The 22,629-nt window shown below is 41.0% G+C and overlaps 1 protein-coding gene across 1 annotated transcript in view; it reads left to right on the top strand.

The window, feature by feature from the left end:
* CHORDC1 (cysteine and histidine rich domain containing 1) overlaps positions 1-12,639 on the top strand; it is a 32,675-nt gene extending 20,036 nt beyond the window's left edge. Inside the window, exons 3-11 of the mRNA XM_035897097.1 lie at positions 1,530-1,586; positions 2,066-2,226; positions 2,797-2,897; positions 3,866-3,924; positions 4,902-4,972; positions 5,201-5,306; positions 7,093-7,212; positions 7,875-7,937; positions 8,466-12,639. Of these exons, the coding sequence (XP_035752990.1) occupies positions 1,530-1,586; positions 2,066-2,226; positions 2,797-2,897; positions 3,866-3,924; positions 4,902-4,972; positions 5,201-5,306; positions 7,093-7,212; positions 7,875-7,937; positions 8,466-8,609 (882 nt within the window). The 3' untranslated portion in view covers positions 8,610-12,639. The remainder of the gene's footprint in view (positions 1-1,529; positions 1,587-2,065; positions 2,227-2,796; positions 2,898-3,865; positions 3,925-4,901; positions 4,973-5,200; positions 5,307-7,092; positions 7,213-7,874; positions 7,938-8,465) is intronic.
* The last annotated feature ends 9,990 nt before the right edge of the window (positions 12,640-22,629 follow it).

The raw sequence follows: 22,629 nt of genomic DNA, 5'->3' as shown, positions 1-22,629 counted from the left end.
TGAATATACCTGTGACTCGTCTCCTGTGCTTAGGCCAACTGCATAGCCCATATTCATTATGTTAAACTGTTTTCCTACTTTTGGATCCACTGGATGCATCCAAAGTGCCTACAGGGAATTATCCGAGACGCAACTGCCAAAACAGTACTGGAAATCATTCTAACAATGTAATAGTGTATGGCCAGAAATCTGCTGTCCAGAAATTAAGCCTGTCCCTATTTACTGTATTAATACAGGTGTAGCCTAAGTGACCTTTCTTAGGACACCTAACTGCCAGTTAACTGAGCTTTGGGGCAAGCTTTTTTTCTTGGTATTTAGGAACTGCTTCTGCTGGCAGTGCATCTCATCCCTGTCCCATAACGTGGTGTCTTTTGGGCTCCTGGAGGCTTGTGCGTACGTGCTGGGTAGTGTGTTTTCTGTGAGCTACTGCTCACATTGCAGTACATGACTCCGGAGCTGGCCACAGTGTGCCACCCGCAAATTAGGATGGATGCTGTTAGATCAAATATGATACAGTTACTTAGGCTACGGCGATTTGTTTTGTACAAAATTATAGTTCTACTAGTAACACAGTACCTAAAACTTCTACCTGATTGTAAAGACAAATTATATGGTTACCTCAAAAGATTGTGTTCACTCCCTCTTTCTCTTAGACGCACCGTTTTTAAAACAAGTGCTACTTTCCCTCCTTTCCTTATCCTATCTCTTGGCCTAACTGAAAATTTATCATAGTTTTGTATGGGCAGTTTTCTTCCTGCTATGAATTCTAGATAATCTAAGTGGCCAGGGTGAAGCTCTTGTCTCCCTGTCTGTGGAGATAGTTAATACTCTGAGGATATTTTAGAACCACCTACTGAAACCCCATTGTGTCACACTGCTTAAGCTCTCAAAGCGGTGTTGCATTTATTAGTCAAACTGTTGCCATATAATAAGGTTCTTTGAGTTGCAAGATCCATTATTCACAGCGGCAAGATAATTTTCTCTGAAATTGGATTTCTGGTTTATATAATAAAAAGCGCTCTTGGTTGATGTAGTTGGATAGATGGCTATGCAAGGCAGATCTCCAGCTTTGTGGTGGGAAGTAAGCAGTTTAAACATTTGACTAGTGCTCAAGGAAAGAAAAAAAATCTTCATCGTTTTTGGAAAAGGGCCTGTACATTATGCCACAGGTGAGCCTAGTCTCAGGTACGGTGTTTGTTTTGCTTACGTGTTACTTTGCGAGATAAAGTAGCATTTCTGTTTTCTCTTGTACAGAGTTGGCATCTAACTTGTCATGGAAACCCTGCCTCACGTTACTGAGCTATCTGATTAAGGCAGCATGAGTGAACTAGAAATGGCAGCTGTAACAGGTTTCTCTGGCTTTTAAAAATGCACACAATGGCAATATTGTCCAAAGAAGGGAAGAAAATAATCTCTAATCATGATGTGCCACATCTTGTAAAGGAATACAGTTAGTGTTTTGCTTTTTATAAGCTGTTGCCAAGTCAGGTAGTCATGCTTGTTTTGTTTTTATTCCAAAATACTTATAGGGTTGGTCATGTTGTAAGAGAAGAACAACAGATTTTTCTGACTTCTTAAGCATTGTGGTATGTACTCATGATTCTTTACAATTTTTACACTTGTCAAATGACAGTGATAAATACTAAATGGTACATGTGCTTACATGTTTAAAATTTGCATACTTCTAAAAGTGTCTTAATCTTTCATGCACTATTTTTCTTGATACAATGTTGAAGTCAGGTCTCATTTTCAAGCTTTAATGGTTATAATTAGTTCTATCAAAATGTATTTATTTAGATGCTTGTTAACAATTAAGGAAGGTCAATATTTTTTGTTCCTCTACTTGATTATGGAAAGTATGTATTTTTCTTTAACATATGTCCAAATGAAGGTATTTTCCACTTTAGTTGTAGGACTTCCTTTGCAGCCAATGTTTAGAGTGGGTTTAAAGGAGAAGATGGGGATGAAGAAATAAATGGAGAAAATTTGTTGCAGTTTTTGGCAATTCTTAAATTGTGCACACAAACTACGCTGCATTTATATAAACATATGCTTTCCATAATAGGGCTGTACAAAGGGTCTGCATAACAGTGAGAAACCTCCTGAGCCTGTCAAACCAGAAGTCAAAACTACCTCTGAACGAAAGGAGCTGGCTGAACTGAAACCCAAATTTCAAGAACACATAATTCAGGCACCAAAACCATTGGAAACAATTAAAAGGCCGAGGTACAGTATATGAAACTAAGTTTTGCCAGATTTGTGTTCAGTTGGCCAAGTTAAAGCTCATTTAGTTATTCAATGTTACGCATCTTGTGTCAGGTAAAAATTCTGAAATTAATGTTAAAAGATTTTGTGTCTGGTAGCAATGGTGTTGTTGTATTAAGCTTCAGAATGAGATTAAAGAATTCTGGTTAGGTCACGGTAGCACTGGATCTCTCAGCACTTAGGGTCACAGCTACATGGAAACAGAAATTGCAGTCTAAAGCCTCGTAGCTTAGAATGCCGCTAGCACTTGTGTTTGGTGTTTTAAACAGTCATAAAAAATAATGTTAGGGTGCTTGTATTTAGATTCCTTAATCTCTCTGATTTATTTTTATTGTTGTTGAAGTCCAAGATTGCCTTCTAAATTTCTATTTCATTTTTCCATAAACAGTAAGAATTGGCATTTACGAATCTGGTTGGTTGTTTGTTGTTGTAAGGGAGGTTGTAAAGGAAAAGCCTTATAGCAAGATTAAAAGTTACTTTTGTAAATTATTTTTCATGAGGCTGACATGAATACGTGGACATTTTTTTTAGCCCAGATGAGCCAATGATAAATTTGCAGCTGAAAGTGTCAGCTTCCTTGAAGCAAGCACTAGATAAGCTGAAACTGTCATCAGAAAACGAAGAGAAAAAAGGTAAGGATATGGGGAGGTTAAGTCACGCTAATTGTTACATGAATACATGAAATGGGGTTTTTTTTATTGTTTCTGAAGTAATTATTTCATGTAATTATGATATCTTTCTTAATAACCCGGGAAATACCTTCCAGTCTAGGGAATGATAATCAAACTTTAGATGTGAACGATGTGGAGGCTTGGGTGTTAAGAGCAGTATGTTCCTGCTAAAATTATTTGAACTGCCTATTTTGTGAGATTTTTCTGGTTAGAATGGACATGATGGGAACATCCATTGACTGAAAGAGTTTCCCAAGCAATGAACTCTACTCCTGTGTTACTGCAGACATGATGTCATATAAAGCCTTTTATAAACTGATGAAATTCCTCTGAGGTCTAGTTGGTTCTCCCTTGTCTCTTTTTCCTTTTTTTTTTTTTTTTTTTTCCTTCCAACAGTTTATTTGGAATTTGCTTCCAAAACCACACTGTTCCTTCAGAAACACTTTCTAATTTAACCTGCATTTGTGGCTATTTTATACTCTCTTGTCCTTGTGCAAGAAGTGTCATTTAGCTCTTCTTTCTACTTGGTACCCAAATTCTTTCCTTGTGTGTATTTATAGACAGTAGTTGGAGCCTTTTACTTCCTTAGTTTTACAAAACAAAACAAGATGAGTGATTGTTCTCTTCCCCTATGACTGTAATAATCCTCTTCATGTATTTTTTTTTTTTCTTTTTTCCCTCACTTAAAGCAGTGTAAAGGTATAGAACCTAGAAACTAATGCATAGGTAATACAGCTTTTGGAATGTTTGCATAATTTCTGTTCCTTTGAACCTTTCTGGCAGACATCAGTGCCAGGCAGAAAATAGACAGCTTGAGAGGTTTTCTTCCTAACCTACTCCTTAGCTCATTTTAGTTCTCAATAAAAGCAAAATATTTAGTACATTGTACAATTCAGCTGCTATTTCCTATAACATGATTCTGTTTACAGAGGAAGACAGTGATGAAATCAAGATTGGGACGGCATGTAAAAATGCAGGCTGTTCAAAAGTAAGTGGTACAGTTCCACTCTTAAACCCAGCTGCTACGCTATTACGTGTGCAGTTTTGTCTTCCTTACTTGGGTGGTTTTTTGTGTGCTACAAATCGATTTGGAAATGGCACAAAGTCCATCAGGCTTAACGAGTGCACATTTGATAGCACACTCTAATGTGGACAAATGTGAGCTGGTTTGTACTGTGGATGAAGTCAGTCTAAGATTAGTGGTTTTGTAAGCCTGTCCTGAACTTCTAATTAGTAATATTGCTAAGCTCGTGTTACTGGCGTGTTTCAATTTAAAATGTTAAATGTCATACTGGTGAGAGGTGGCCTGCTGGTAACACTTGCATTGCTCTTGATAATCTGGGTGTAGGTCAGAAGCATCTGCAGATCTTACCAATTAATGCTTCCTTCCAGAAGAATCCACAAAGAAAATGTTTTAACGCTTGTAGCACCAAAATTAGTCTTTATATTACATGGTCATTTAAACTGAAATTTTTTGACATTGACACCCTTGTGTTGTACAGAACGGGACAGTAGGATTTAAATAGGTATTTCACTGGGCATCTTGACAGATTTTGCATTTTTTACTGAAAGTGGTGGGAGAAGAATTTATAGCAGCCTCTTGTTCGTGTTAGGAAGAACTGATGTAATATTCAGTGGCAGAGTTGTAAATTGTTTAACTTACTTCCTTTTAAGAATCCATTCATTTTATGAATTATAGATTTAATTTCTTTTTCAGTTAAGTACTTATTTGCTCTGAATATTCAGAATATTTTTAAAGATCGGTATCTCTGAGGATCTGAAGTGACCTTTATGAGCATAGATGATGTCACCCTTGATGTACTCCACTGAACGAATAATATACTCAAAAGCTTTGTAGTACTTTGTTCAATGTTTCTCTTGTGGGTTGTGTTTCGGTTTGTTCTGTGTTTTCCTTTGGACCACATCCTGGAACAATAATACACTTTAAATGTTTTGTTTTACTAGACGTACGAAGGACCACACAGCACAGAAGAAGTATGTATATACCATTCTGGTGTACCTATATTCCATGAAGGGTTAGTATTCAGTTAACTTCAGGTTTTTTAATTAGTCTATTCTGTGTTCCTGCTTTCTTTGTAGGTGTTGCATTGTTTTCATTCTGTGTTTTTTCTTCAGTCAAAAATGGCAATGTTTGAAGAGAGTGTACTAAATTAACAGTAGTATTGCATAAAGGAAAGATCTTAAGTACTCATGGTAAATAGTGTCCTAAATATTGTTTGTTAATTACTTTGCAAACTTTCAAGGATGAAGTATTGGAGCTGTTGTAAAAGAAAAACATCTGACTTCAATACATTTTTAGCTCAAGAAGGCTGCACAACAGGAACACATGTATGGACTAAAAAGGATGCGGTAAGTAGCGTTAACATTGCATTCTGCAGTTGGCTCTTCTGAATTTTGGATACTCAAATGTAGTTAGTAGCTTGACTGAGTTATTGCTGTAGTCAAGCTGTTACAGATCACTATCTCTGAAATAATATGGAGGATAGCGGCCATGGTTTAGTGGTGGGATGGCAGGGTTAGGTTAACGGTTGGACTTGATGATCTTAAAGGTCTTTTCCAATCTAAACGATTCTGTGATTCTATATGATGCACAGCATGACAACAGAGAAAAATGGAGTTTGAAGTAATCTGTGGTAGAAGCATACTTGTAATAGGGTACAACTTTTCTTTTTAGTGATACATATAGCGTCACTATTTTATAGTAAAAGTGGTTTTGGCAAATTCAGAAAAGAAATTGCAGCCCTTTCTGCTTTGTTAGTTAATAAAGTCTATGGTATTCCATATAGAATATATTCCATATATATTCTTCTAAAATAAGATTATTAGGAGTCTTTCCTCCCCCAAACACCATGAAAAGAACAGCTGTACGTGTTCTGTAGTAAAATGACTGTACTTGCCGTTTCATTCAGAGTAGCTGAGTTCAGGTAGGGATGGCAGGGCAGATAAGGTCCGTGAGGTTCCATGGGTGGGAATGGAAGGGTCTCTTCCTGTCTAATTTGGGTGGTCCTGTTTACACGTCTGACTATTCTTCTGGTCAGAATCTAATTCAGTATTTTGGTTTGGCTGCCAGTATAAGAAATACAGAGAAAGCATCTGTTTAGTTTGTAGGTATTTCTTTGCCATGTTGGGAACAAACTGCAGAATTACAAGGTGAAAAATATTTCCATTCAAGGTTTAAAAAGGTTCTTAGAGAATATTATAGAATGTAACGAAGGAACGGAACACTTCAGAAATGTTAGCTGGTGACGTGTTGAACGCAGGTGAACACTGAATTCTTGTTGTGAATATATTGTCTGTTGCTGAGGCAAAATGGGTTTGATACTGCGAACACCAGAACGTTTAACAGAAGGAAATAAAGGTATATTATCGAAAATGTCGTTCTGTTGCTTCATTCTATAACAATTACTTCCTTTAAGTCATGGAATTGCTGCTTCCTTTGAAGATCTATTTATGCATTTGTGTTTGTGAAGTATTTTCAGATACAGAAAGGAGGGATTAAAAAAAAAAATAGGCTGAAGTTGTGAGCCTAAAGCAGGAGAGCATTTTTGTAAAGAACGTACCCAGATGTTAAGGAACTACGTGTATGTTAAATGTGTCTATATTGAGATAAAGGACTTCTAGCTAACAGGGTTTTTTTGACTTTACCTTTTTATTACTTTGGGTTTTTTAACTGTTTATTTTTCATGCATCAGAGAACAGAGGGTCATATTCACTAATTTTTTGCAGTAATATGAAAGTTTCTTGGAGTCATGGCTTGCTTTTTCTTTGATCAGTTCCTTTCTACTACCTGCTGGATAACTGTAGTCTTGGAAAGGACATTAATACAAAAAATAACTTTTTTTTTTTGGCTGTTTTTGTGGGGTTTTCTTTTTATTATTTTTTTTCTATCACAGTGTCCCAGTTTCTTACTGTAGTCTCTGTGATAAGCACTGTTTTTCACACTTCTAATGTTTGTCAGCGACTAGTAGCTGAAACATTTAGTAAGAAGAAGATGTAAGTGAAAAAACAATATAGTTGTTTATTAGCTATGCTTGTTGTCTATTAAAATAGTCATGGGCTTTTATCCTGATTGTGAAAATGCTCATGAATGCAATTTTATGTCTTTTTTTTTTTTTTTTTTCCTTTTTTGGGGAAAGAAAAGAAAGTAGTTCCATGCAGGCATGACTGGCACCAGACTGGAGGAGAAGTGACTATTTCTGTATATGCTAAAAACTCTCTTCCTGATCTGAGCTACGTAGAAGCAAATAGCACAATGGTGAGTATCTACCTTCAGAAGTAATTTTATTATTTTTTTTTTTTAATTCTTACAGCAGCTTGAAGTTAGGTAAATCTGGCTTCTGCTTTATTTACAAGGCAGAGGTAGAATAGCATAAGAATCTCTTTTGAGTAACGGCTTTTTCTTGGCATTTGTGTCTGTTCAAGTATGTATAGCACTTCTTTTCTCTTTGGACATCTGTACTTTAATGTGGTTTTTTTTTAAAGCTGCAATATAATATGTCAAAAAAAATCTTAAATATGAGTTCTGCAATCAAAACCTGAGTGTCACTGATTTGCATCACCATATGTGTAAAATAATTATACATTCATAATTTCATTGTATTTAGTTTAATGCGATTTAATATAGATCTTCATGGTATGCACTTTCACAGCTTATTTAACAAGTGTTAAAATGCTTCTCTGATGTCTTAATCGCGCATTTGGAGAAAATGATACAGCTTCCAGGATGCATATATGGCCACTATTGACTGTGATACTGTATCAGAATCTCTTGGGATGAATTTCTGCTTCTGTGTCTGAGGGACAATTTGATCACTTCGCTTATTGTAGAGTCTAAGCCTAATGTGTTATATCTTGCTTAACCATACTTATGTATGTTTTATTAGCCTGACAAAATGTTCTGTTGTCTTTCCTGTTAAGGTAAATATCCATATTGTATTTGAAGGAGAAAAGGAATTTCATCGCAGCGTGAAATTATGGGGAGTGAGTATAAGAATAATTTTTCTATTTAAAAAATAAAAAAACCAAAACCCACACCAAAACGCAAACCCTCAGCTTCTTCTCTTTCAAAACAGTTTGTTTTTCCTTGTTACTCTGCTTATTGGAAGAAATTCAGTTGCATATCATTCAGTAATGTACATTTAAATCTGAATCTAATGCCTGAAGTGATCAGGTGTGACATCGTAGCTGATGCTGCTGTGAGCAGAAGGTGACCTCCTGAGGTCCTTTCTGTCCCACTTTGTCCTATGATCCCAACACTATGATAGTGGTGTTGCAAACCCTGTAATTGCATGCCTATATATGTGTTAGACCAGTGTATGTTGTATATGCACAGGCATATGTTTATGGCTTGGGAATGGGAGAGGCTTGCCTTTTCCGGGTAAGAGAGGGAACTCCATCTACCTAAACATGTACTGAAATTTGGTCATAAGGTACTCTTCCTAACTTAATTCCCAAATACCTAGAAGTGTGTTTCTTAAATTAAAATGTGAAATATGTTTTCTGTTCTAGGTAATCGATGTAAAGAGGAGTTATGTGAACATGACTGCTACAAAGATTGAGCTTACTATGAGAAAAGCAGAGCCCCTATTATGGGCAAGTCTTGAATTACCGGTATCCAACACACAACAAAAAAAAGATAATTCAGATCAATAATGATTCCAAGAGACGAGTTATTTCCCATTATGAAGTGGTGACTTGCTACTGTAATCAAATATTTAACTTTTATAGAGATTCTTTTTTTTTATGCTAGATCATATGTTCCATTCTACGAAGAAATTTGATGCACAGTAAATGGGGGTGTAAACTTAAAGGGTAATAGCTATTTCTGCTCTTGCTCCCATGAGTGTATTTATTCTAGTCGGAGTGTCTCCATGGGGATTTAGCGTAAAAGAGCTATTGCCCTTTGCTTACAGCCTTACCTACCCTGCACTGACTCTCCAAATAGATGTGCTCGCAGTCCACTCTGTGTGTTAATTTTTCAAGTGTTCAGTTTAGAATGGATCTACTGGGTAGCCCATGTTAAATTCAGCACTGTTCATTATGAAGCGTACAGTAAAACAAATACAAAAATCTGAGTTTATGAAGTAATAAACATGCAATTCTGCATCTAGAATAAAAAGGTACATAAACGTAAATATGAAAAGAGCACTTGTTGATTTGCATTTTTGACTTCTGAAACTAAGGCTTGTTTTAATACCTGTTGGCTATGGAGGGATGGAATAAAAGGTATTTTGCTAAGGATTTCAGTACTTGCTGACTCTTACTGTCTTTCATGTATAAAAGCAGGAAATCAGGTTAAAATATAACCAAAGTTGGCAAGAGGGAATTTTTTTTTTCCTACTGTACCTTTGATATTTGGATTGTTAAATATGAAAGTAAGTGGACGGTGAAATGGCTGAATAACTTAAAATCTCAGCTGTGGAGAATACGCAAACAGCAGAGTATTGTAAAATTACCAAGGTGCTGTATATATTTGACAGGCTTTAGAATGTATATTCTGTCCTATTCTGCAGCATTCAAAATTACAAATCTTTTTTCCAAGTGGGTGGATATGTGTAGTGGGAGAAGCTAGTACACACTGTAGGTGTCTCAGGAAAATTGTCCTGTAGATATGCATGGCTCTTGTTTCTGAGGATGGTGATCTAAGAACTAAATTTATCTACAGGACAAATCTTAGGAGAAACAAACAACAAGCTTTAAAATGTCTGTCTCAAATCATAATTGTACCTTTGAATGAAGATATTTAAAAAATATTTCTTTTGAACGTTATAAGCAAAACACTGCAATTAGAAATCAAGATCTTATTTTTGTTTTCAGTTTCCATCGGTAAGGATTTGTGGCTGGAAACAGGATAGTTTTAAAGATGAGACTTTTATCCAAGCAGCGACACATGCTGTAATGTTGCTTTCTCTTTCTGCCTGCAGTAGTTTCTTAGGTTTGGGTTGCAGCTGAAAGAAAAAACATGTTTTCGTATATGTCATGCAAAATGTACACCATCATTTGTTGTGCCAAAACATATATATGTAAACAAGCAGTCCTGTGGACTGTTGGAATGTGTGGGTGCTCATCTGCCTACCTTGGCCGACCTGGAGTAACACCAAGAGAAACGCAGAGCGTAGTAAAGGCATTCTCAAGTTAAACGTGGATTTCTAAGAACCTTACTGCTTTCCAGCAGAGGTAATTTGACTTGAGCCCAGAGTTCTGTCTCCAGCAGTACTTGAAATCTTACTTCATGCTTAAAATAGTAGGAAATACATTACCAAAGAAACCATCCTCAAAAACCAAGAAAGTAACACCAGTGCTGTATATATAACATTTGGTTTGGTGCTTCTTCACCTTCATTTTAAGATCCTGTCTCCTCTTGGAGCGAGTGTGGTTGCTTGCTCCCTTGGGCCCCTGCTAAAAGTTCCAGCTTAAGTTCTGCCTGAAAGATTCTGTTAACCTCTAATAATGCTGCCTTTTTTTTTTTTTTTTTTTTTTTAAATAAACTTGAAAATGTCAGGTGCTGTGAAGTGATAGGGTACAAGCTTACCAAAATGTATGCCTGCAAATGGTCCTCTAAAAATTGAACAGATGTTCCCTGATGTGTTCTGAACCAACACATGGAGCTCTTATTAGTGTAATACTGAGACCAGTCACTTCAGTGGGTGACAGATTTGGGATAGCTGTAGCTATGAGCCTGCCACCTGTGGTTTTGTGTGCAGAACTCTGAACTTGGACAGCAAAATGAGCAGTGTTTAAGTGCCAGGATAAAGTTCTTATTTAACAAGCAAGTTCAAATGTGTGTCTATCCATATGGATACATAAACACTCTAAATCTTCCACATTTTTTAATGTATTTTCAATTTATTTGCATCCTCACATGCAGTTGGCTTACATCACGTCAAATCCGTTTTAAAAAACTGCAAGGGAAATGGAATTTCTTGGGAAAACAGAGTTTCTAGTTTTAAGGAAGTCACATTCTCCCTCAGTATGCTAAATGCTAAGCGGGGAGAAATGTGGATGGATGGACGGACCTTCTGCTGTCTGTGCTGCTGGCTGTGGGACCCCGTAACTGCTTTGTTAGGCTCTTCCAAACCACATTCTGCTGGTAGCTGGGTCAGCTTGGCCAGAAGTAGAAGACAGGTCCTATAAATATGGTCCTCAGTTTTGCTTTTGCTTTTTAGTCGTTCCTCCTACTCTTTTCCTGTTCATACTTTCAGCACAAAATTAAAGATCTTTCAGGAGTTCCATAATGACTTTGCCTATCAGTGGCAATAAAACCACTTTTAAAATTCACCCGTTTAAAAGAAGTAAGCAAACAGAAGAGAAACCAAACAAACCAGCTTCGATCAGGCAAGAAGGTAGAGGTTTTACAGATAATAGCCCAGTTTTCTGTGGCCTGTGGCCTTGTTCAGAATAAAAGGATAAACTTTCAGCTGGTATGGATTGCCCTAAGTCTCTTGTTTAACTGCATTAATTCGTAGCAGCTTTTTATACCCATATGCCCGCATCCATCATGGGGCTGCAAGAGCTGTACCACTTACTGGAGCGTTGCGAGCAGTTGCTCGGAACGGGCTTCGGCGCAGCAGTGTTTGATCCCGGTGTTGCATGAAATGACATCTCGACGTGGGTAGTGGCAGCTGATGCTCCGACGGAATATTGGTTTGGCCGTAACTTACGTTAGTGAACGTGGAGAGAAGGGGAAACCACCGGTAGCGTGCCAAACCCAACACAATCCTTTCCTAAAAGCAAGATTTGGAAATGAAGCTATGTGATTTTTGATGACATAGGCATTCACCTGTCTAATAATAGTGAAACTGTTATTAATTAACTGTGAGCAAGCATGTACTGGAACACTTGCTGCTGAATTTACCCATTTTTTCCTGCTTTCAGAAGTTGTGCTGTGGTTAAGGAGTTGGGTAGCTTGATACAGTCTAGCTCTATACTGAATGAGTCCTTCAGAGCTATAGTGTGTGTCAGTCCGGGTTTACTGTTCCATGTGCAGACAGGCTGTTACGTGTCTCCGAACTGACCGTCCAGGGGCACGTAAGGCTTCCTTCACAATCCCTTTTTAATATGAAAAATGGCCTGGGTATACAAGTTTGTGACAGAAAGTGGAACTCATTTCCCTCATGTATAAGCCCGTTTTCCTGCCTAGCATTACGTGTTATATCTGTCACAACATTTCTTAGAGGAGTTGGGATTTATTTTTAAAGTTAACATCCTGTTAAGCACCGGGCTGTTCAGCTACTCCGACTCTTAGGTTTTACAGGGCATTGATGCAGCTTGTCAAAAAAACCTTCCACTGGATGATCTTCTGGAACATGTACATTATCAAGTCACCATTTCAGTAGTTTAGGGACTAGTTTTACTAGGAATTTTGCCTTGGAAAAAAAATCTACTTATTCTACGGAACGATGCATTTTTTGCTTGCATTCTTTAAACATGGCATGAGTGTTGGTTAAATACTGTACCCGTTAATCATTGGTCTTTCCCTGTTGCTACTAAAATTATTTTATCTCTGTTCAGGAACGAGATCCTTTTTAAAGTAATGAGTTATGTGTCTGGAACACTGTTTTAAGGTGGTAATAATTTTGCCATCATAAGAGTCTTGAATTACAGCTGAAGGGGGGAGATGTCTTTTTGCATGGTTGTTTGATTCCGCACCTTCATAAAACTTATACGCAGAAATTAATCTCATATCTTCACGCTCTAGTTTTTTTCTAAATGTATTCAATAAAATTCTTATTACATGCTGGTTGCATTTGGGGTTTTTTGACTTCTTTTGTTACAGGAGAGAGCTTCCCTTTGGGTTTGCAACACGGTTGTCAAAATAAAACATAAGTGGGCATTTTCTGCAGGTCAGCCTTGTCGTGGTTTAACCCCAGCTGGCAACTCAACCCCACCCAGCCGCTCGCTCACTGCCCCCACAATGGGACGGGGGAGAGAATCAGAAGATTAAAAGTGAGAAAACTCGTGGGCTGAGATAAAGACAGTTTAATAGGGAAAGCAAAAGCCGCACATGTGCAAGCAAAGCAAAGCAAGGAATTCATTCACCACTTCCCATGGGCAGGCAGGGGCTCAGCCATCTCCAGGAAAGCAGGGCTCCATCACGTGTAACGGTGACTTGGGAAGACAAACACCATCACTCCGATCATCCCCGCTTCCTTCTTCTTCCCCCAGCTTTACATGCTGAGCATGACGCTGTATGGTCCCCTTGGGCCAGTTGGGGTCAGCTGTCCTGGCTGTGCCCCCTCCCAGCTCCTTGTGCCCCTGGCAGAGCTGAGAGCTGAGAAGCCCTTGGCCAGTCTAAGCACTACCCAGCAACAACCAAACCATCAGTGAGTTATCAACATTCTTCTGGTACTAAATCCAAAACGCAGCGCTATGCCAGGTACTCGGAAGAAAATTAACTCTGTCCCAGCCAAAACCAGGACAAACCTATAGCTGAGGGAAGCCATGTGGCAAAGGGCTTTTTCCCCACCCCCTTGGTTTCTTCCTTTCCCTGGTTTCTTCCTTCCCCTGTTGCTTTCTAACGCAGCAGCCCAGTCCAGGTCCGTACGTTCTGCGGCACTTTGGGCAAGTGTGGCTGCTTTGATGGGGGCCGGTCTCCTTCACAGGAATTGTTCTCTCCAAGAATTTTGAGTTGTCACAAACTTAGTGGAACTGGAATAATTCCAAATGCAATGGTTGGGCTGTTCTAAGAATGCTGTGGTTTGGGTTTTTTTTTTCTATTTTCTTGGTTTCTTGGAAAAAGCAGGACAATACCTGTCAAAACCTCTGGCATTCCCACAATGGAGAGAAAAAGGATTCACTTCTTGGGCCCTGAAATCTTCGGCAGTAATAAAAACTGTGTTTTCTCAAAGTTTGGGTAGGTGTTTTGACCAAAGCTAACCAAGATACTGTCAAGAGACTCATCCCCCCGGGTGGGTGACGAGGGAGGTGAATCTTGGTGATCCCCCGAGGGGAGCACCGACAGGAGAGCCGATCCCTGCGCAGCAGGGCTGCAAAGCCAGTCGGGTCGTGGGAGTGGCTCAGCAGAACAGTGCAAAACAATTTATTGGCAACAATTAACAAACTTCGTGAGTAAAAGACTTTGGCACGGGAAAGTTTTTCCTGCCAACAATTTTAGGCTGAATCTAGGTCACAACCGTCAAAGGGAAATGGGTGAACAAGAAGGAGAGGGAGAGAGGAGAGAGAGAGAAGACTGGGAAGACATCACCACCCTTGGGTCCCGCGTTGTCTTGTTCCACAGTCTTGGGCCGCAGGTGTTGGGTCGACAAGGCAAAACGTATGCGCTCATCCTTACATAGTCCCATTGGTCCAAGACTGCCCCTGGGGTGGTGACCGACTGTTGAATTCGCTTCGGGGGGTGTCGGTGGGACAGCGGGGGTCTGTGGCGATCACGCACTCCCTCAGCGAGTTGGCCGAAATTTGACCTGGTGTCCAGCGCTTGCTCAGTTGTTGCCCGCAAGAAGAAATAGAGGCGGCAGCTCGCCGCCCTGCCTCCGCGGGGCTCGTCCTGTTTCTCTCTGCTCCTCTTCTGCCTGCCCGAGTTGTTTGAGACAAGGAAATACTTGACTTGGGCTCTTCTGGTTGGTCTTAGACATAAACTAATCCATAGTTACTGTGGCAAATGGTTGTTAGCAAAGCAAATCCAGTTTCTCTGAGTTTGCGCAGCAAAGGGTAGGTGTTAGTGAGATGGGATGGTAGGAGTGAGGAGGGAGGGCGGGCAAAGAGTACGGTCCTTAAGACTTCTCCATAGGCGGCACAGGTTTCAACCCGTGTTCATAAACACAATGTTTTTCTGTTCAACTCCTGAATATTTTGATTTCCTGACACAACATTGGCATGAACGGGAACAAAGAACGACTGTACGTGACCACTGTCAACTACACATTTGTAGTCAGCCCGGTGAGCCTGAAAGGAACGGGGCTGGAGGAGCAGGTACCTGCACCCTGCAGGTACGTGACACGCATCGGTGTGGTTTTCTTCAGCTTCATTGATCAACCTGTATGACAACTGATTCCGGCCATCCAGAAAGCGTGCAGGTTTTTTTGCAGCCAGTGGGCTTCCATGTGAGAAGGAAGCAGCTTCTTGTATAAAATATCCTTGTTGCCTACTGGAAATAAGTATTTGAAAAATCAGTCCCTTGCTAAATAGTAATAAAAGCTGCCTTGCCACGGAAGTCATTCAAAGCTCGCTGGAGGCAGAGCTGTTACCTTGCAACCATCTATGAAATACTTTTAGTCCAGAAACTTTGTTCTCTGAAATGTGTTTTTAATTTATGATAAATATTGATACTACAGTATTATTGCTGAATCCAATGCTTGGGATAAAACTAACCTAACATGCTTCTAGCCTAATCTGGTTAACCTAATTTGTTCTTCCCTTATTGAAAATCAGACTCGTGTAAGAGGCAGAGTTGATACCATACGCTGCTAGACCCCAAGGGACTGAATATTTTTTTTAAAGGGAATGCCTTGTAATCAAATTATATTGTAGTGTACAAAACATTAATGCAAATTTCGAATGTTCTTTCATCTGTAAAAGCAGTTAACATTTGGAGTGTCTACACATGAACAACACCTGCAACAAAAGCGCTCAGTTCGGAATTCTTTAATTGTAGCTCTGCCGATGGGAAGCCTGGTGGCACTTCTGTTATAAAATTTTTACTTCAGTGGATTTATGATTTAAATGGGATGTTTATGCTTTCCACGAGCAGGTAACAGCTGTAAAGAAGATAAGGCTGGTAAAATGAATGGAGAATATTAAAATGTAGCTGAAAATAATTTTTTAAGAGAAAGGTTTTCGTGTGTTTATAGAACAATGAAGTAGTGCACAGAAAACATGCTAAGACTGAAGGTTAATAGAAAGCAACAACTCCAGCCATGAATGAGCCAAAGCACTGAAACTTTTCAAATCACGGTGTTTTATCATTTTTTTCCCATATCTTCATAAAGGTTCACCTTGTTCGCCTGTGCTACATGAGCACAGTGGCATTGTTCAGAATTTCTTCTGCTGCTGATACTTTTCCTCAACAGTATTTCACTTTAGAACGCAGATAATTAAATTTATTGCATTTATTATCGAACCCTTACATTGATGTACATTGCCTGAAGACTGCAGTGTGGTTGGGACTCATACAACAAAAAGTAGCCAAACTCTTCAGCATGGTTGAGTGGCTGTGCCAAAATGTTGAGTGCGTGGCTTTTAAGCTAAAGCCTGTGCCATCTTAATGAGCTTTTGCATTTCACAGTTTTATTATAGAAAGCACATATGTTTTATCTTAAGCTGGCCCATAGGGGTACTTAAGTAAACATAGCTTTTCAAGGGTGTATTGCAACCTGCAGTGTTGTTCGTCCTCACTTTCCCTCCACAGGTTGTAGGTATTCTTCACTGAAATTGTAAGCCCAGTTGTCTGCAGAACGAGTAGTAGCCATGCAAGAGCTTCTCTGTATTCTGGTAATTACATTTTAGTACAAAACGGAGTATAATACTGTCTGAGAGGCAAGTGCTGAATCCTATATATCTAGTCCTCAGGCAGGCTGTCATTTATCAGACTGTGGATGACAAGAATGACTGATATTTGCAAAACCAAAGTCCAATCAGGCTGGATTATGCGAACTGAGATGGTTTGAAAATGTAGAAAGAAAAGCTAGGTCCCTTTCATCATTTCTCAGGTTAGCCAGGACCAGATACTAAGTGCATACACGACTGTGTCTAAGCAGCTGTCCTTAACGATTGCTCTTTGGGATCTCCCCCAAGAAGTCCCTGAGTCCCGGTCTCTGCTGGCAGCTCGATAAACACGGCATTGCCACAGCCAGCAGTGGGGCACAAGCCTTGTTCCAGCTCCGCAGGGTCTCAGGACTTGCCAGGCTTGCGTTGGCTCAGCTTCTCTTCACCTGCCTGGAGCTTTGTTACAGCTCGTTTGGCTGTTACAAGTTTTCTCATGATCAGGTGGCTTTGCCATATTTATTTTACCTTTGTTTCTCCTTTTACTTTTTTTGATATATATACATAGATACTTGTAACAAACGGGTTTTCTGCATAGAACAACTTATTTATGATTCTGGCATCACATTGCAGAGGAATACAAGCCTGATACAAGCAGGGGCCTTGAAAACTGGGGCTTGGGATGTGGCATCAAGGACCATGGGCATGGGACTATTTGAGAAGGGGCATAGGATGATACTGGAGACCCCAGGAAGATAAACAGCTCATCATCAATTTAACTGCTTTGTTATTTAAAGGTTTGTCTGTAATAGTATTCTTTGTTTTTTCTTTTTCTGTAATAAATAGGGACTGGACATTCTCTGATCACAGAGTTAAGATTTCAAGTATGCTAACAATGAACTTGTCTTTACTTAGAAAGTTTGTTTCTTTCTGCCCCCAATAAGACAGGCGGGATGCTTGGGTTTTACTCCCCTGCCACAGCAATGGGTGATGCTATGCAAGTGCCCTCACTTAGAAATCATAGAATTGTTTAGGTTGGAAAGGACCTTTAAGATCATCAAGTCCATCCGTTAATCTAACCCTGCCATCCCACCACTAAATCATAGAATCATAGAATCACTTTGGTTGGAAAAGACCTTTGAGATACTCGCCCTTTGGTTGGAAAAGACCTTTGAGATCATCGAGTCCAACCTTTAACCTAACCCTGACATCCCACCACTAAACCATGGCCCTAAGCACCTCATCTATCCTTCTTTTAAATACCTCCAGGGATGAGGACTCTACCACCTCCCTGGGCAGCCCATTGCAGAGCCTGACAACCCTTTCGGTGAAGAAGTTTTTCCTAATGTCTAGCCTAAACCTGCCCTGGTGCAGCTTCAAACCATTCCCCCTCATCCTATCATCTGTTACCAGGGAGAAGAGGCCGACCCCCACTTCACTACAGCCTCCTTTCAGGTAGTTGTAGAGGGCGGTAAGGTCTCGCCTCAGCCTCCTCTTCTCCAGGCTGAACACCCCCAGCTCCCTCAGCCCCTCCCCATCAGCCTCGTGCCCCCACTTCTGCCAGGCCAAGTGCCCAGATAACTCTGCCTGAGCTGGGGGCTGAGGATGGGGTGTGAGTGCCGGCAGGAGGTGCCGGCTCGGGTGGAAGGAGTGTGGAAACATGGCTTGGGAGACGGAGAGAGCTGAGGAAGCAAAAGCAGTGTTTCAGGAGGGGAGTGTTGGTTCCAGGAATATCCGAAGGGACGAGTGATCTCAGCGGGAGCTAAATCCTTCAGTGCTCAGTGTTTCCCAGCATTCACAGCTGACCGTGTCTCCCCAGCCTGATGTCCTGCTGCTTGTGGGTTACATTAGGGTGTGTTGTCACAACAGCCGCCGTGTCCAACAACGGTGGCTTGAGTTTCCTTCTAAAAATACAGCCAAGTTTGGAGGTAATGTGGATGGCCGCATCAGGAATGCGTCAGCAGCTTACTGTCGGCAAGCTAGCAAAGCACATCTGGGGAAGGTGCCACGTAAACACAGCTCTCCTCCGCTTTCCCTTTATGGAAGGTTGTAATGTCTTTGCAGATTACTTGAACCAGGTCCAGCCCCTCCTGCGTGAGGGGCCTCACAAACCAGCCCTCCTCCTCCTCCTCCTGCGTTCTCTGAGCTCCCCACGCTCATCCGGAAAATGGCTGTCCCTTAGAGACTGGGGTGAAGTATTGCTCATAGATTTTCTTGGAAGTGGAAGAAAATGTTTAAAGGTGTAGGATCCATCAGGGCAACACCGTGTTGCCACTGACAGGAGCTGCCTTGACTGCACAGTTTATCACCGGCACAAGCAAGAACAGGGGGAACCCATGGGACAGACAGCACCTAAACCATTCAAGCTTTCTAAGTTCCTCCTGCTGACACTGACTGACAGAAGTAACTGCTGAACTTGACTCAGAGCTCAACTGTAATACATCATAGAGTTGCAGCTAAGTTGCAGGGTTAAACGGTAGCCACTCTTGCTTGATTGGAGTTGCTTTTAGTTCCAGTGGTGCAATGGAAAGAGTCTTCTGCGTTAGGAAAAGGCTGCTCTCTAAACTCAGCTCCTACTGGTTTCTCTAGGGATAATTTCTGTGCAGCAGGTGTTGCTCGGTGAGGAACACAGCGCTTCGGTTCGGCTCGGAAGAGAACAGCGCAGCAGAATCAAGATTTCTGTATTTCATTTAATGAGTGTTTTCTTCTCCTCTTTGCTGTAGGGAAGTCCATGGCATTCACTATCACTCAGCTCTCTTAATGGCACTCCTAACTGTATGTTAAAAATCCCAGGAATAAAAACAGAGGAATTTGGAGTGTGAGAGAGAGAAAAACGGGCCATGCTGAGTATATCCTATTCCTACCAGCTGCAGAGAGCAGGTCCCCAGCTGCTTTTGATGCTGTATCACCTGGAGATTCCAGCTCTCCTTCCTCAGGGGTTTCTGCAGCGTTGCCCAGGAGGGGCAGAAAGTCCTCAGTGACTCTCAGACCAAGTCAGAATCTTCCAGAATCTCATCCTGCCACTGTTTTCCTTAGGAATAATGTGGGGTCGCTGCAGTAGCTCTTCTCTGCAGATGCTGCACATCACATCTTACCCTCTGAATGACACCACCGCAGGAGAGACTATTTCTGCTCTCCAGCAATTTTGTTGTTTTTTTTTTTTAAAAAGACCTGTGATTGACAGTTTTAATCATTATCTTGGTTTAAAGAGGAGAACAAGCAACGTTTTAAAGATCCATTTATTCATTTTCATGGGTTTCAATCAAGTGCACACGAATAGAGGACCACCGGCAGCACTTAAGGGGCTGCCTATTCAGTGGAAAGCACCACAACGAGAGAGTTCAAAGTACTGCCTTTCCCAATAACGTCTCCATGACAAATGATTAAAGCAAGTAATGAAGCAGGTATGTTTTAATCCCTTTGTGCATACACATGCTTTAATTCCCAAGTGCTTCAGGACCTTCTGAATGAAAGGTTGCATCTGGATCATTTGGGTGTGAGCACTCCTTGCATGCATCTGATCCTTTTTTAACCCATTTCACCTTTCACAAGCTCCTGTAGCAATGAGCTTCACCATATAATCACATGCAGTGTGAGTAATCCCTCTGTTTTAAACTTGCTGCCTGATATTTTATTAGGCAGCATGGACAGGAACAGCAATAGTTGCTCCACACCAGGAATGGGTTTCAGGTCACTGAGGGCTGCTGGCCAGGCGTTCAGATCCTCTTCTGTTGCAAAATACTTTGCAGTCCATAGAGCTCCCATTCTCTTGGCCCTTATGAACATGCAGAGAATATTTTATAGATTATCTATAGAAGGACAGAATAATAGAAATGGGGTCCGTGGAAAAGTCAGCATACAGCACCGGTACTGATCGTGGTCATCTGCTTAATGGGCTGCCTGACTGCTTTAGGACCTTCCTCTTGTAATGTCTCTTCCTTAACAGATACACTGAGTTGCACAGTGTGTTTTATTTTTATGGCTGTTGAAAAGAATGCAATTTTAGATCAGATGAAGCAATTTAAAAGTTTGCCTTGGACTTGGCAAATTGCTTTGGCTGAACCAAAAAACCGGACAAGTCCCAAAACCCTGTTCTAACACCTGAACTGCAATTGTCACTGAGAAGATTCATGAAACTTCTTCAGTTGCTGTACTCGTGCTTCAGTCGTCAGGATGCTGGGAGAGGGAAATTTTAATTTCATTACTCCAGAAAGGCCGTTCCTTGATGCATGAGTCAACTTTGGGAAGGGTTGCTAAATTACAGGGTGTTGAGAGAAGCACTGGCATCACTTAATCCCGAACACTTAATCTCCAAAGGTTTTGAATTACTTTGAGTTTTTACTAAGCTTAAGATCTGCAGAGTATTTTTTAGGTGGTTCTATTTCTGTTTATTGATCGATTGAAAAACACAGCAGAATAGCTATTTTAAATCACTGCCATTTTTGGTGCAAATGAATGAGTGTTGTAACTGGGTTGTGTTTGTCACTTAGTGGAGAATGGAGCATGTTGGGTATCCCCACTTTCCAGACATCCCTAACTTGACCAAGTGTTACAGCTTCCTTCCCAAAGGCAAACCAAAGCTATGTCAGACATAAGGGAGTCTGAAACAAAACTTCCTGCTACCGTCCCTTAGAAACTGATTTTCTAAAGAGGCAGTTGGCAAAGCAGATATCCAAATGGCCTTTGGTTCATCCAGGTTTAATCTTGCCGAATTGTTTCGCAGCCCCAGTCTAGGGTGGGGGCTCTGTTTCACCCAGCTATACGATTGACAGATTGCTGCAGCCAGGTTGAGTGAACGAGCTGTGCGGATGTAATTAGGGAAGGGCAGAGCAGGGTCTCCAGTGTTATCCATTTCTGAGGAGAGCCTGAAAAATCCCCACGCACTTTGAAGTTATGGGCAGGCAGAGCTACACAAGTAGAGCAGCCTTTGGGCTGGGTGACAGCAGCAGTCACTTGGTTGCCCATCTATAGAAAAGGAGATACTGCTGACCCAAGCGGGGAAGGCAGTCTCAGCTCCGACTATCTGATGCTTTCAATACCAAGAATACGGGATTTTATGGAAATCAGTTAGCATAAGCCATTTGTAAGGGCTTTGGTTTCCTTATTCATAAGGGTTTGGACATGACTCTCCCTCAGTAGAACTTTACAGAGAGGAATGGAAATAGACTGAAGCTATTCTGTGTACTTCTGAGGATGCAGCGGGTCATGATGAATCGCGCGTTCATACAAGGTTATCAATTAAGTTGAGAAGAGGAACAAAGTGACCGATGCCAGCTGTGCATTCAGCCTGATGTGAGCTGTCATTTGTTCTTACAGTTTCAAACTGCTCACGGAAACAAGAAGAGATAATATGTTCTTTTGCAGCAGCAAGGTGATGGCACAGAACTTCAAAGGCTAACTGCCACTGAAAAAATATGCTTACTGGTGAAACATTTGTCCACTGGTTCATACTATTAAAGAGATTTCTGTAAATGAAGAAGGAAGCACACTTCATCGGATATTTCCTTTTCATGTGGCAATTTCTTGTTTACCTTATCCTCTGATGACCCTAGAGCAACGACCACTGACAGATCCAAAGCTGGCTGCTGCTCGCAAGGAGGAGGCACTAGCGGCCTTTTTCCACCATCCAGATATCCTAACCCTTCCCTGGGGCACCTTCAGTTACTGCCCATTGCGGTTAATGTAAAGCCGGGAGGGAGCAGGAAGAGTGGGCGATTCAGGAGAAGGGAAGAAAAACCAGTGCAGTTACGTACGAGTCACTGTTCATGGGGTATCACGTCCTCCAGCAACACCTCAAGCTACAGATGTGGAGATGAAAAACCTAATAACTGTGAGCGGCCCCAGTTAGGTAGAAGTAAAGAGAATGACAAAAATGGAGTCAGGGTTCTGGCGTCCTCAGCACTGACTACTCACGTCCCTCACGTGCATGCTGAGGAGGTCAGGTAAGCACTGCTTTTTCCAACAGAAGAGGTAAAGCATGGACTGTGGAAGTGTAATTTCCTCTTCATGTGCCTAAGGCTTGATTTGTGGAAAGCAATTTAACAGTAAATCATGAGCGCAACATCCATAGGTACCGTCCTTTGTCTTTCAGAGAGGAATATTGGAAGTGATGCCAATGAAAGCCTCTCTTCTTGGGGGCATGTACCCCCCAAACCAACTTCCCGAAGGACTGAACTGCAGGAATTGCCTGTCCCCTGGTCTGAATTCAAGGCATCTGAGATGAGAACTGCTCCTT

Source organism: Egretta garzetta, unplaced genomic scaffold, assembly GCF_000687185.1.
Source record: "Egretta garzetta isolate BGI_Z169 unplaced genomic scaffold, ASM68718v1 scaffold137, whole genome shotgun sequence".
NCBI lineage: Eukaryota > Metazoa > Chordata > Aves > Pelecaniformes > Ardeidae > Egretta > Egretta garzetta.
Note: the sequence above shows the minus strand (reverse complement) of the source record. Positions and strands in the feature narration are given on the sequence as shown.